This window comes from Anomaloglossus baeobatrachus, chromosome 7 (assembly GCF_048569485.1).
Source record: "Anomaloglossus baeobatrachus isolate aAnoBae1 chromosome 7, aAnoBae1.hap1, whole genome shotgun sequence".
NCBI classification, from domain to species: domain Eukaryota; kingdom Metazoa; phylum Chordata; class Amphibia; order Anura; family Aromobatidae; genus Anomaloglossus; species Anomaloglossus baeobatrachus.
Window position 1 is genome coordinate 180304059 of NC_134359.1, and position 14064 is coordinate 180318122.

Below are 14064 nucleotides of genomic sequence, written 5' to 3' on the forward strand. Positions count from 1 at the left end.
ACAAGTGTTTATTTAAAATGACAATCCAGCCAGCTCATGGGGGATAGATGATGGCTTCCTGGACCAGTTGGCCAGAGCCTTGAGATGCATTTGGGTGCCATGGAGTTTGACGTGGGGTTATGTTCTGAGAAGTTGTAGAGGGATTAGGTGAAATTAGTTTGGCTAGGGAGTGTGATAGGCCACCCTAAAAAGATGCGTTTTTAGGGAGCGTCTGAAGCTGAGTAAGTTGTGATTTGTCCTAACTTCTTGGGGTAGAGCGTTCCAGAGGTTTGGTGCAGCTCGGAAGAAGTCTTGGATTCGGGAGTGGGAGGTTCGAATTAGTGTGGATGTTAGTCGAAAGTCATTTGCAGAGCGTAGAGAACGGGTGGGATGATAGACAGAGAGGAGGGTGGAGATGTAGGAGGGTGCTGCACTGTGGAGAGCTTTGTGGGTGAGAACAAGCAGTTTGAATTGGATCCTGTGATATATGGGCAGCCAGTGCAATGACTGGCACAGAGCAGAGGCATCCGAGTAGCGGTTGGCCAGATAGGTGACCCTGGCTGCTGCATTAAGGATGGACTGTAGAGGGGAGAGTCTAGTTAGGGGGACACCAATTAATAGAGAGTTACAGTAGTCAAGGCGAGAGTGGATCAGGGCCACGGTGAGGGTTTTTGTCATTTCCATTGTGAGAAAGGGGCGGATTCTAGCGATGTTCTTGAGGTGCAAGCGGCAGGTGCGGGCAAGAGATTGTATGTGAGAGGTGAAGGAGAAATCAGTGTCAAGTATAACCCCCAGGCAGCGGGCTTGCGGCCTAGGACTTATCGTTGTGCCACACACAGAGAGGGAGATGTCAGGGTTAGGAAGGTTGGGAGATGGAGGGAAAAGCAGAAGTTCAGTTTTGGAAAGGTTAAGTTTCAGATAGAGAGCAGACATGGTGTTGCAAACTGCAGTCAGGCAGTCACTTGTGTTCTGTAGTACAGCGGGGGTGAGCTCAGGGGATGAGGTGTATAGCTGTGTGTCATCAGCATAGAGATGGTACTGGAAGCCAAATCTGCTGATGGTCTGTCCAATTGGGGCAGTGTAGAGGGAGAACAGAAGAGGGCCAAGGACTGAACCTTGAGGGACCCCAACAGTGAGAGGGAGAGGAGAAGATGTGGAGCCAGCAAATGATACACTGAACGAGCGGCCAGAAAGATAGGAAGAGAACCAGGAAAGAACAGTGTCCTTTAGGCCAATAGGATGGAGCAAAGAGAGAAGGAGATGGTGGTCAACAGTGTCGAAGGCTGCAGAAAGGTCAAGAAGAATAAGCAGAGAGTGGTCACCGTTACGTTTTGCTGTCAATAGGTCATTGGTCACTTTGACAAGGGCAGTTTCTGTTGAGTGTAAAGGGCGGAAGCCAGACTGTAAAGGATCTAGAAGAGAGTGGGAGGAGAGGTAGCGGGTGAGTACACCAGGCGCTCCAAGAGTTTAGAGATGAAGGAGAGATTGGAGACTGGTCTGTAGTTGCTTGTGCAGGACGGATCAAGGGAAGGTTTTTTTAATAGTGGAGTAATAATAGAGTGTTTGAGGGAGGAAGGGAAGATACCAGAAGAGAGAGAGAGATTGAAGATTTTAGTTAGGTGAGTGGTGACAACCGGAGAGAGTGTCTGGAGTAGGCGTGAGGGGAAGGGATCAGTAGAGCAAGTGGTAGGACGAGAAGAAGAGAGGAGCCTGGTCACCGCTCATTGCTGCAGCTCAGTCAATGCCTAAAGCCCACAATGTGAGTACATGTTTTGTGTCTGCTCACTGTGCCTTCAGTATGAATGCAGCAGAGCTGGAATTGTCGTGAGACCTTGTATGGATTACGTCGGACTTGCACGGGTGTTTTGGGGATTAATAAAGGGGTGAAAGAGGGTGTTTTTTTGTATTTTATTTCAAATAAAGGATTTTTTCTGTGTTTGTGTTTATTTCTTTTCACTTACAAATGAGTAATGGACGGGTCTCATAGAAGCCTCCAATTACTAATCAAGGGCTTATTGTAAGCTGTGAGTTGTCATTAACCTGATTGCCACTGCATCAGGGCAATTTTGATGAGCCTGCTAAAGTTCCGGTATTGTCGCATCTGATGGATGCGACAATCCTGGGTGGCTGCAGGCAGCTGCTTTTAGACTGGGGAGCCCAATAACAATGGGTCTCCCCAGCATGAGAATACCATCCCCAAGCTGTCAGCATTATCATGGAAGGATTATCAAAAAACGCACACCGATTTTTAAAATTATTTATCTAATAATTAAAAAAAACAAAACAAAACGCATGAGGTCCCTCTTTTTTTGATACACAGGCAAGATAAGCACACGGCTAGGAGCTGCAGCCTGTAGGTGTATGTGTTATATCTGCTGGGTATCATAATATCGGGGACCCTATGCCAATTTTTTAAATTTATTTATTCACACAGTCACACAGGCTGGGGGCTCTGTCTGACTGCAACCAATCAGACGCTGGGACTGCTTTTGGGCAGGGGAAGCAGTGCATAATGTAAGTAGGATAATGAGCAGCCCTGGATGTCGTCATATCAGCGGCTCATAAGCAGTGTTACAGCTGCATGGAGACTGTTAAGTATACAGCGTCTGCTTTCCTGTTTTTTTTCGTTATTTTTCCTTTTTTATTAATTACCCAACTTCCCGGATCCGGATTGTTACCAGAGTTTCCTGAGAACTCTGGGCACAGGGTCGGTACTCGGGTAGTTTTGAACCTGAACGGAACTGGACTTTTATAGTTCAGCTCCACCCATCACTAGTGATAGCCTGCTAATTGAAGCAGTCCCAGTACTGGGAACCACACCAAATTGCATGAGTCTGCAGAGTCACATTCTTGAAGTCAGTAAGCTAAATATTTGACATTTATATTGTGTATATTGCTTATCTTACCTAATAGTTTCTCTTCCAGCATACTTAATTGTTCTGCATGAAGTCCCCTTTTAGTTACAGAGGAAAACTGCCAACTTAGCACTTCAGACAACTGTGGCCATCTTGCCGGTGGTGGGTTTAAGAAAAAGGATAAATTCTGGAATGGAAAGAGAGTACTTCATAATAAAGTCAAGAAACAGGGACTTGACATGGCATGTCACATAAGCTAAGAAGTACAATACTTTTGATAGTTTTTGCGCTTTTCATGAGACAAATACAGCCTGCACAAAACTGATGGTGGTTCTGGTGATGTATTTATGTACCAAAGGTGTTTTTTGTGACATAGTCATGTAGTAATGATTGTTCTGGTGGGTGCTGTATTCATGTAATTCTGATGGTGCTGGTAATGTATTCATTTAGTGATTATGTTTCTGGTGATATATTCAGCACCAGCCCCATCATCACCACGTGAATATGAAACCAAAATCATCATCATCAGTACATAAATAAAGCACCAGAGCCATCAATAGTAAATGAATATGGCACCTGAACCATTATCAATAAATAAATACGTCACCAGAACCACCACAAGTTTAAGAATACATAATTAGACTCACAATCAGTACATGACTATATCAACAGATCCAACATCAATACATGACTACGTCAAAAGAACCACCATGAATACATCACCAGAACCACAAGTACTTAAAAACATGAACCAAGCTTAGTACAACGATCAATTTTAATGTCAATTCAGCATCATGTACAATTGTACCACATGAACCTACAACTCCCATTATGTTCTTAAAGGGACTTGGTCAGCACAGAATCACTGTTCAAACCTAGTACAGATGCTCGTGCATTATAGTGGGGCTAATCACTTAAATACACCATCTCACCTGCTTTTTTCCATCTATGTACATCCTTCCCTGGCTCTATTCAACCAGATTCATCAATTAAAGAAGAGGAAAGGGTGTAGATTAAAAGAAAACAAGGAGGTGGAAAGGTGTATTTTAAATAGCCCTGCCATAATGCACCGAGCTCCTGTAATTGCTTTGTACAGTCATTCTGTGCTAACAAGGTCCCTTTAATAATGGTAAGGAAAAACTAGGAGTTTTTATGAACAGTTATCATCAGAAAGCAGAACATACAGGAACCACAGTACTGATGAGACAAAGCAGTATCACAAATAAAGATTTACATCCAGGCTATTTATAAGTGTACTTTGTAGGCTTAAATGTTGTGAATTAAAGTATAGAAGCACGGTCTGATAGAGCGCTAAGGAGGCCACAGTATTAGATACATTTTTTTAGAATTTATTGTTTTCTATCAGCCACAACGCGTTTCGATATACACAATATCTTCAGAAGGTGGATATAAAATTATATATTGTGTATATCGAAACGCGTTGTGGCTGATAGAAAACAATAAATTCTAAAAAAATTAATCTAATACTGTGGCCTCCTTAGCGCTCTATCAGACCGTGCTTCTATACTTTACTGCTGATCTTCCCCCCTGTGGGTTCACGGCAAGAGCTGCTTGATACGGAGGTCAGATTACCAGAGACGCCCAGTGATCTGTCATGTGACCAGCTCTTCAGGAATTTGCTTCCCTGGATGGACATCGTGGGCTAACAGGTTAGAAGACTACTGACACCACACTCCCGCCTTATACCGTGGTTGTGCGAGGGCTGCACAACCACATCAGGTGAGCAGATTCTTTTTCTCCTCCCCACCTCTATCTCCCAGAACCTTCACATGCGCTCCCTTGTTTAATTTTTTATCCTAAATGTTGTGAATGTCATCCGAGTGGGTGCTGGTTTGGAGTTCCCTCTGGTGGTCAGGAATGGTAATGAAGCGGAGTTTGAATCTGTGATTCAGACAGGTGATGGAATTAGTTGGGAATCCAGGAAATTCTATTGCAGATCAGCCTAGTTTATTTAGGAGAGCATTTTGTGCCTGGCGATTGCCGGTGATAAATATTCCTGCCTGCTTCTGAAGATGGCTGGGAGTTTTCCCTTCTGTTTTTCCCATTTATTTGGTGCCTGAATCTACCTTAGATAAGTTATTACTGTTTTTGTGCTTAATTGCTGAATTTGCACTTAAGAGTGTTTCTGCATATTCCATTTAGTTCAGTGTTTGGTTTCTTGTATGTGAGGATCTGTCTTTCTGCTTTTGTGAGCAGGGCAGGTCCTCCAGCAAGAAAGGGAGCTTGCTCTCTGTTCATGTTTGGATTATTTGCACTTTAAAATATTATTTGTTCTGTGATTTTTTTTTCTTCCCATTATATCTGCAGTTCTTTTTAAAGTGTCTAGCACAAGAGTACCTGATACAGTGGGGGAGAGTCCATGTGGTCTCAGTATTTTTTTATTATCAGGAGATTGGTATTTTTTGTAGGGTTTTTTGCTGGCCGCAATCAGTTATCTGTCCTGTCTTGTTCTATCTAGTAAGTCGGGCCTCACCTTTGCTAATCAATATGTTCTATGTATTGTGTTTTCTTATATCACCGTTGTTGCATGTTGGGGGCTTGCTATTTCTTTGGGGACTGCTCCGAGGCAAGTTGGGATTCATCCTTTCTATCTTTGAGGTGTAGCAAGTTTCTCAGGCAGTGACAAGGTGGCTAGGTGTGTTAGGAACATCCCCCTGCTACTTCTACTGTAGTGTTGTCTGATAGATAGGGGATTGCAGTCAGCTCAGTTTCCAATTACTCTTGTGGTTTTGTTTTTTCCTTATTAATGGAATTTTTTGTGATTGTCCACGGTTACCAGATCATAACACTTAAAGTTCACAGGTACAAAAATCTCCAAGAGGCAATATATAGCATTATTGTGGGCAAGTGCCAAAATTGGTCATCTGACCACCAGCACAAACTCAAAAACCAATATATAAACACAAGAGGACAAAAGTTATCTGTGATATAAATTTATTTAGATGCAAAGATACGTGGCACACATAAAAGCGGATAGACAATCATAAAAACAGAACACATTATGGCAGCACATGATGTCTTTGGCACAGAGAGAATTATCTCACTATTAGGTATAGAGATGTGAAACATATAAAGATATATAAACCGGTAAACAATTCATCACATAAGTATGGTATAAAAATATTAGTTAACCTGACTTGCTTGTTTTAGCTCATAAAAAATCATTATCTAATTACTTTTCAAAGTGCAAAGTGCAATATAAATTCAGTAATAAGACAAAAAACACCGCTAAACAGGTAACTTGCAATGATAAGTATAATGTTCAAACATCCATGGAAAGCTAACCACCAGGTTAATAAAGTGCCAAGAGCTCCTAAAGTGGCCAGTGCATGGTCCAGTCACAAAGAGGGAGCACCCCCATCACCCACCAACGTATGTTTCTACAGGGAATTCAATACTCCCACGTCTGGCTTCCTCAGGGAGGAAGAAGTGTGCTCCGATCAGCTGTTCTCCACTTCTGTTGTGACTGCATGCGCTCCCGAGGTCACAAAAAAAGCAAAAGATGCGAGGGTGCATGCACCGCCCTCTCAGCTGCAAGAATAGAATAGCAGGGGGTCACACGATCTTCACAAAGATGGCACGGAAATAAGCGCTATGCGCAGGCACTAACTCCGACAACATCTTCGTGAAGAAATTAGTAAATAGTAAAATTAGCATAAATAACAGAGGGGGGGGGAGGAACAACAGGTAGTGGGGTAGGAATCAATATGAATACCTTCTCTGCTCCCCTCTCATCTCCTCTTCCCACCATCGCATCCAAGATTTCTCCTGTGCCTCCCCCATACTCTGGAATGCTCTGCCACAACACATCAGACTCTCGCCTACCTTGAGAAGCTTCAAAAGGAACCTGAAGACCCACCTCTTCCGACAAGCCTACAACCTGCCGTAATGCTCAGTCTGATATAGCGCCGCACAATCAGGTCTACCCTCACCTACTGTATCCTCACCTATCCCTTGTGAGCCCTCGCGGGCAGGGACCTCTATCCTCCTGTACCAGTCTGTGCCTTGTATTGTTTATGATTATTGTACTTGTCCTTATTATGTATACCCCTTTCACATGTAAAGCGACATGGAATTGATGGCGCTATAATAATAAATAATAATAATGATAATACCCACCTAGCTATTAGCTGATCCTCAGCTGCTGTCACTCAAGAAGCTGCTGATTTTATAAAGTTTACTTTCTTGGATTTCAAAACCTAAACACCCGAGCTGACCACTAAAGGTATATAGAGATTCAGCCTGAGAGTGCCAGAATAGCCCTGTCTTTAGATTATATACGAAAATCCTCATAATTGGTTTCCTTTAAAGTAAAGGCTTTATCACTTGGTAATTAACATTGTTAGGGCTAGGTCCACGCTGTGATTGACACCTCACAGCCCTGGAGTTTTCTTTGATTTAAATTCTTTGATTATATGAGAAGGGTTTCAGTCAGTAATTTATGTGATACACCATTAGATTCAAAATCTCTGTGCCTACATGATGTTACTGTCAGATGAGGTAGCAAATACCTGCTGGCAGATTCCCTTTAACTCCTTCATAACCAGGAAATTTTCAGTTTTTTTGCTCCCCGTCTTCCGAGAGCCATAACTTTTTCTATTTTTCCATCAATCTTGCTATATGAGAGCTTGTTTTTTGCAGAAAGAGTTGTACTTTTAAATAAAACCATAAGTTTTTCCAGTGTACTGGAAAACAGCAACAAAATTCCAAGTGCGGAAAAATTGCAAAAAAAATGCGATTGCACGATTGTTTTTTGGGGTATTTTATTCACTGTGTTTACTATATGGTAAAACTGATGTGTCAGTGTGATGCGTCAGATTGGTATGAGTTCGTAGATACCAAACATGTATAGGCTTATGTAGCGCCCCACGGGGCAGGTGTTTTAAACTACTCGTCGCCGGGTCGGGGGTGAAGATCCTCTGCATTGTCACTGGGTGGCCTAGCCCGCTTTCGTTACCCCGGGGTGTACAGGAAGGAGGATTGGAGGGTGGCAGGGAGGATGGAGGTAGTAGTTGGAAGCTAGGAAAGTCTATTAGCATCGTGACGCCACCTGTGGTTTGCGGCCAGTTATGGGGGCCGCCACTGCAGGGTCTCTCACCGGGGCAGATGTTGGTGCAGCCGGGATGGTGTCGCTCACCACAGGCGGAGCGGGATTACTCCGCGGAGGATGACGGGGTTAGTGGTAGTACCCTGTGCGCTGCAGCACTGGCTGCCAGTAGAGGAGAGGCAGAGACAGGGGCTTCGGTTCCAGTTGTTTTTACTCAAGTTTTTCAGGCGCTGCCCCAGAGCGCTGTTCTGTGCCACGATGGGTTCCAACCGATCTCAGATCCATCTGCAGTCACCGCTGGTGCCCGTGTAAGTCTTTTAGTGAAGTGTCCCTCGGTTGCTATCCAGAACCCGGGCTGAGCCTCCTGCTCCAAGCCACGGGCCCACGAAGAGAAAGAAACACTAACTCCAGTTGTCAGTGCTAGGTGTTATCCCAAGCTGTGCATAGGCAGGTTCTGCTCTAAGTGTGTTGGTTGCTCCTACTTCTATCCCATGTGGTGCCCGCCCCCAGTGGTTGTCCTAGCGACCAGGGAAGTCCCATACTTCGTGATGGCTGGCTATCCTGTCTGCTCTAGTCCAACCACCTGTAAGTAAGCACGTTGCTGTTGTTTGTGTGTGTTTTGTGAAGGCACCGGAACGTTAACCCCCTCTTGACCCGGGATAGATATTAACCCTGAAAAGTGGTGTATTACCCTGTGGCGCCTGAAGCCCATGGGTGCCACACTTGCACCCTTGATCACTGGATAACAATGGTATAGCATCAAAGGAATTTATAAAAAAAACACTCACTGCTACTCATAGAACAGACTCATTAAGGAAAAATATAAAACACATGAATAACACAAAAAACTGCACGGTTCAAGCACCACATTTGTTACTAATGATTTAAATCCTATAATACTGAAAAGAACAAAATAAAAAAAGGAAAGACATCCAATAATAAAAAACAACAAAATCAAATAACTGTGAAAAAAATCTATCAAAAGATAGATAAAATTCATACCTAGTGGATATTTCATACCCAAGGAAGGGATCCAAAAAGCTTACCTGACAAGAAGTTGTTTCTTCTAGTCTCCACCTAGTTGGACGAATCACCTTTTCTACCCCCCAAAAAATAAATAAACAGATATTGACCATGCGTAATTTACCATTCAAAATAAAAAAAATTCTGGTGGAGATCTCTTCTGAAAGAAAAAAACGACAAAAAAAAAATGACAAAAAATACAAGAAAATTAATTTTGAAAAAGAATCTTTGACCTTTAGCACCCCTTATAGCCGCAAGTTCTCGCAAGTTAAAAACATAATAAACAGATATGCACCCATCCTGTATCAAGACCCCATTTATAATAAGATACTAAAAATGGGGTGTCAGTGGTGGCAAGAAGAGGAAGATCTTTGGCGAACATGTTGTCACCGAGTTTACATGTGGATCCATAAAATAAAACTAACACATGGTTAAGCAGTACAGGTTTTTTCAAAAGTTTTGGAACAAAATGCAACGTGCCAATATGCTTGTAAAACTAATAATGTGGATGGCAACAAAATTATTTTTTAATTGTGACACCAAATATGCAGTCTATTGCATAGCATGCACATTGTGCAGCATGTGTTATGTAGGCTGCACTATTCGCAAAATTAAAGTGAACCTGTCAGGTGCAATATGCAAAGAGAACCATGAGCAGTTCTGGGTGCACATTGCTAATCCCTGCCCAACTGTCCCTAGCATAGATAGATAAAGGGATCTTTAGAAAAAGTGTTTCTAAATATCTTTTATTGTATGCTAATGAGCACAGGGATAATCCCAAGGGCGTTGCTTCCCTTGCTAGTCAGCCTTATTAGCATGTTAGTAGGATCCTGTGGGCCTACTAACATGCTAATGAATACGTAGCGTCAGAGGATGATCTCACTCATCTCTCTGCTGCCATCACTGCCTGACACTGGAGTTCGGCTCAGTGCGCATGATCCCTGAGTTTCGGTCATGTGCACTACTTCAGTTTGAAGCCAGGACACGTACAACCAGCTTCATAGTGCGCATGACTGAAACTCTGGGGTCATACGCACTGAGACAAAATCCAGTGTCAGGTGGTGAAGGCAGCGGAGAGGTTAGTGAGATCCTCCTCTGATGCTACGTATTCATTAGCATTTTAGTATGCCCTCCGACGCTGCGCATTCATTAGCATGTTAGTATGCCCACATAGGCATACTAACATGCCAATGGGGCCGACTAGCCACCGGAACTAACGCCCTTGGGACTACTCCCTGCGCTCATTAGCATACGATAACAGATCTTTAGAAAAACTATTTCTACAGATCTCTTTATCTATGCTAGTGTATACAGGGACGGTTAGGAGGGATTAACAATATACCCCTAGAACTGCTCATGGTTCTGGGTGCATATTGGACCTGACAGGTTCCCTTAAAGAGGAGGATAGCTCAATATGTCACAAATATCTCCAACAATAATGCAAAATATTCTGGTGCTACCAGACACTTTGTTGAATGTCACAAGGAAAGCCTTGAGAGTTTTATTTTTTTGGGGGTAGAAAAGGTGAGTCGCCTAACTAGAGGTGGAGACTAGAAGAAAAACTTGTCAGGGAAGCTTTTTGGATCACTATCCTGGGTTTGGAAATATCCACTAGGTATGAATTTTAAGGATGATACTTTATTTCTATTATAGATTTTTTTCACATTTATTTGATTTTGTTGTTTTTTTACTATGGCATGTTTTTCCTTTTTTTTCTTTCCTTCCTCTTTTTAGTATTATAGGATTTAAATAATTAGTAACAAATGTGGTGCTTTTACCGTACAGTTTCTTGAGTTAATCATGTGTTTTATATTTTTCCTTAGTCTGGTCCACGAATAGCAGTCAGTGTTTTTTTTATAAGTTCCTTCCATGCTATACCATTGTTACCCAGAGATCAAGGGCATAAGCCTTAAACATGTTTGGATACGTTTTCCTGTTATAACATGGATTTTAATGCACATCAATAAAAGGTGATTTTATTTATCAAGATCCAGATTCTCCTTTTTCCTTTTGATGTTTTCCTGCAGGCCAGCGGTTTGTAGGAGTCTTTTCCGGATGCATACATGCTACGGGTATTTCATGGATTCAGTATTGTGGTGAGCATACAAACTTTTTCTTTTTGTGACCAAACATGTATAGGTTTACTTTTATTTAAGGGTCTAGTACCTGTAGTACTAAGAGACTCATTAGGGCGTATCTGCCTATTCATTTGCCTCCACCTATGGGCGTATCTCATATGTTATAATGATGTCTGTTTGTTTGACACATTGTCACGGGTGTTTCATGCTTGACAGACAGTCCTGTGGTGCCCGGCTGTAGAAGGTTGCAGTGTTTTGCTATACAAAACTTCTCCCTGACATTTTCTTCTTCTCTGCTTGGGGTTAATCCCTTTTCCTTTAGGACCCTGAGAATTTCCTCACCTTTCAGCTGTTAATCATCATGATTTTCCTTGGTATCCTTAAATACTCTCACTCCCCTTGGTCTTTGAAGGTGATAGAGTTAAATACCTATACAGGCCTTGGATGAAAGCAGTCATTTGAATCCATCTGGAAAACATTGCTGTTCACTGCTATACTGTTTCCTGAGTTATCGTGGAGATACTGTAAGTTGTTCATGTGCTTTCCCCTATGTGTGCTCCCTATGTCTTCAATAGAGTTTAATGGGGCTAACTGCTCATCCCATTTGTTCCCTATCTAGGGTCCAGTTCTAGGGTTAGTCAGGGTCAGGTATCCTGCCCAACACATAAGTGCGGGACCTTATTAGGGTGTTCAGGGGAGCCAGGGGCCAGCGAAAGATTTAGTCAGGGGTCACCATCTCCCCCTTACCTAGACACAGCATTTCCCTTCTTTTCCCTGTCACCGTACGTGTGGTACTTTCCCACACCTAGCGTGACACACATTGTCAGTGTGTGGTGATTTGTTATACCTCTATAAGACACCTCAGAGAGAGAAGGGAATTCCCTTGTTCTGACCAGGCAAGGTCTGTGGAGGCCGCTACACCTCCACTGGGATACTTCTTGGGAGAAGTTGTATCTGAACCTTTGTGGGCGTACCAGCGAATGAAACGGAGTGTGACACCATGCTTATGTTCATTGAAGCCAGAAGAGGGCATGTATTATGTTTCTAGTAATGGATCGGTTTGTCCAATCCCTTCTCAGTGCATGTGCAAGCACCCACACCACTTTCCTGAAGACTGCCACAGGAGCAATCTGTGCAAGCGTCGAATGCATCTAGAATGGCGCCAGCGCTTAATTTAAATATGGAAGACAATAGAGATACCAAAGGCAGCGGAGGGGCTGTTACAGAGCCGAAGACCCTACCACAGTCCCGCCTCGATGTACACAGACCAGACCTACCATGAGCATGTCAGCTGCGTAGAAATACATGAAGCGGACATGCTCCTCTCAGGAGAGCCACCAGGAGAACCCCAGGACGCCGAAAAACTGATTGAGTGGGTGGTGAGAGACCAGGAGGAAATAACTAAAAAGGGGCAGGGTGTTCCAATTGCAAAGGAGTGTTTGCAGTAGTGCTGATGGACTCATGTGAAGACATTATCTGGGGGAAATGTCACGGTCAAGGCCATATAGCAACCCAATGTCCTCTGTGCAGTAAGCAGATGGATGTAGCCGTGGACGATGGTGTTCGTTTTATGCAGGTCTGGCCTAAAGTATAGACTGTCCATCAGATAAGGGTGACAAGTATGTTCCGTGAAATTGAATGAAGAAAGGATGACTGGTCTATTAGGCTAGAGGAGCTTTGGGAGCCTAGTAAGGGCCACACTCAATAACAACTTGAAGATTGAAGTCAGCTACAGTCATAGGAATGTTAAAGAATATCCTATGTCTAGAGTGCTCAATGAGATGACCAAAGATGTTGGGTGCAATGATGTGGGTGTAGTTCTGCACTTATCACATCCAGTTATAATGGGCCAGCTGAGACTTAGGGGCACTTTGCACACTACGACATCGCAGGTGCGATGTCGGTGGGGTCAAATTGAAAGTGACGCACATCCGGCGTCGCTGTCGACATCGAAGTGTGTAAATCCTTTATGATACGATTAACGATCGCAAAAGAAAAGCGTCGTAATTGTATCATCGGTGTAGCGTCGGTCATTTCCATGAATTGGGAAAGACCGATGTTACGATGTTGTTCCTCGTTCCTGCACCAGCACACATCGCTATGTGTGAAGCCGCAGGAGCGAGGAACATCGCCTACCTGCGTCCCGGTCGGCTATGCGGAAGGAAGGAGGTGGGCGGGTTGTTTACGTCCCGCTCATCTCCGCCCCTCGGCTTCTATTGGCCGCCTGCCGCGTGACGTCGCTATGATGCCGCACGACCCGCCCCCTTAATAAGGAGGCGGTTCGCCGACCAGAGCGACGTCGCAGGGCAGGTGAGTGCATGTGAAGCTGCCGTAGCAATAATGTTCGCTACGGCAGCTATCACCATGATATCGCAGCTGCGACGGGGGCGGGGACTATTGCGCACGGCATCACAGCATCGGCTTGCGATGTCGTAGTGTGCAAAGGGCCCCTTAGTTTTATTTTGGGACTTGTGAAAGAAGAGGGAAGTGTCAGGTTGTTCAGATAAAAGCCGGAATGACCCTAAGAAAGCCCCACCACAGTGGGAAACTGAATGGATTTCCCTTGGTATGTTGGTGGTAATGAGGACGGGCTAGCGCACTCTAAGGTTGACAGTCACGAGTTAGGGGTGACTGGAGGAATTGTGGGTCTACCCAACTTACTGATCTGACTGATAAAAAAGTAAACAATAGTATGACCTAGTATGACCATTGAAAATGGGGTTGCTTCAAAAAAGGGGGCCAACAACAGGTTGAGTGGGGAAATATTGTTCCAGCATACCGGGGAAAGTAATGATGTCTTCACTTTGGACCGTCACTTTAATGAAGTGGAAAGAAGCTGCAGTAAAGAGAAGTCAAGCAATAACTTGCTGTCTCCTCCTGATGCCGGAGACTCAAAAGGGGAAGGTTGATTACCTTGCTGAGGAAATCCCGTTGCCAGTCACAATGCGCTAAATTTCACACTGGTGCGGTCATAGCCATGGGCGAGAGATTGCTCTCCTGGCAGTGTTCAGGAAAACTGAGCCGGTGCCTGCACATGCACAGGTTGAAATCTCATCTCAAT

The 14064-nt window shown here is 43.8% G+C and overlaps 1 protein-coding gene across 1 annotated transcript in view; it reads right to left on the bottom strand.

Moving 5' to 3' along the window:
* STAT1 (signal transducer and activator of transcription 1) overlaps positions 1-14064 on the bottom strand; it is an 801166-nt gene that overhangs the window by 258087 nt on the left and 529015 nt on the right. The window contains exon 17 of the mRNA XM_075317825.1: positions 2886-3021. Coding sequence (XP_075173940.1) covers positions 2886-3021 — 136 coding nt within the window. The remainder of the gene's footprint in view (positions 1-2885; positions 3022-14064) is intronic.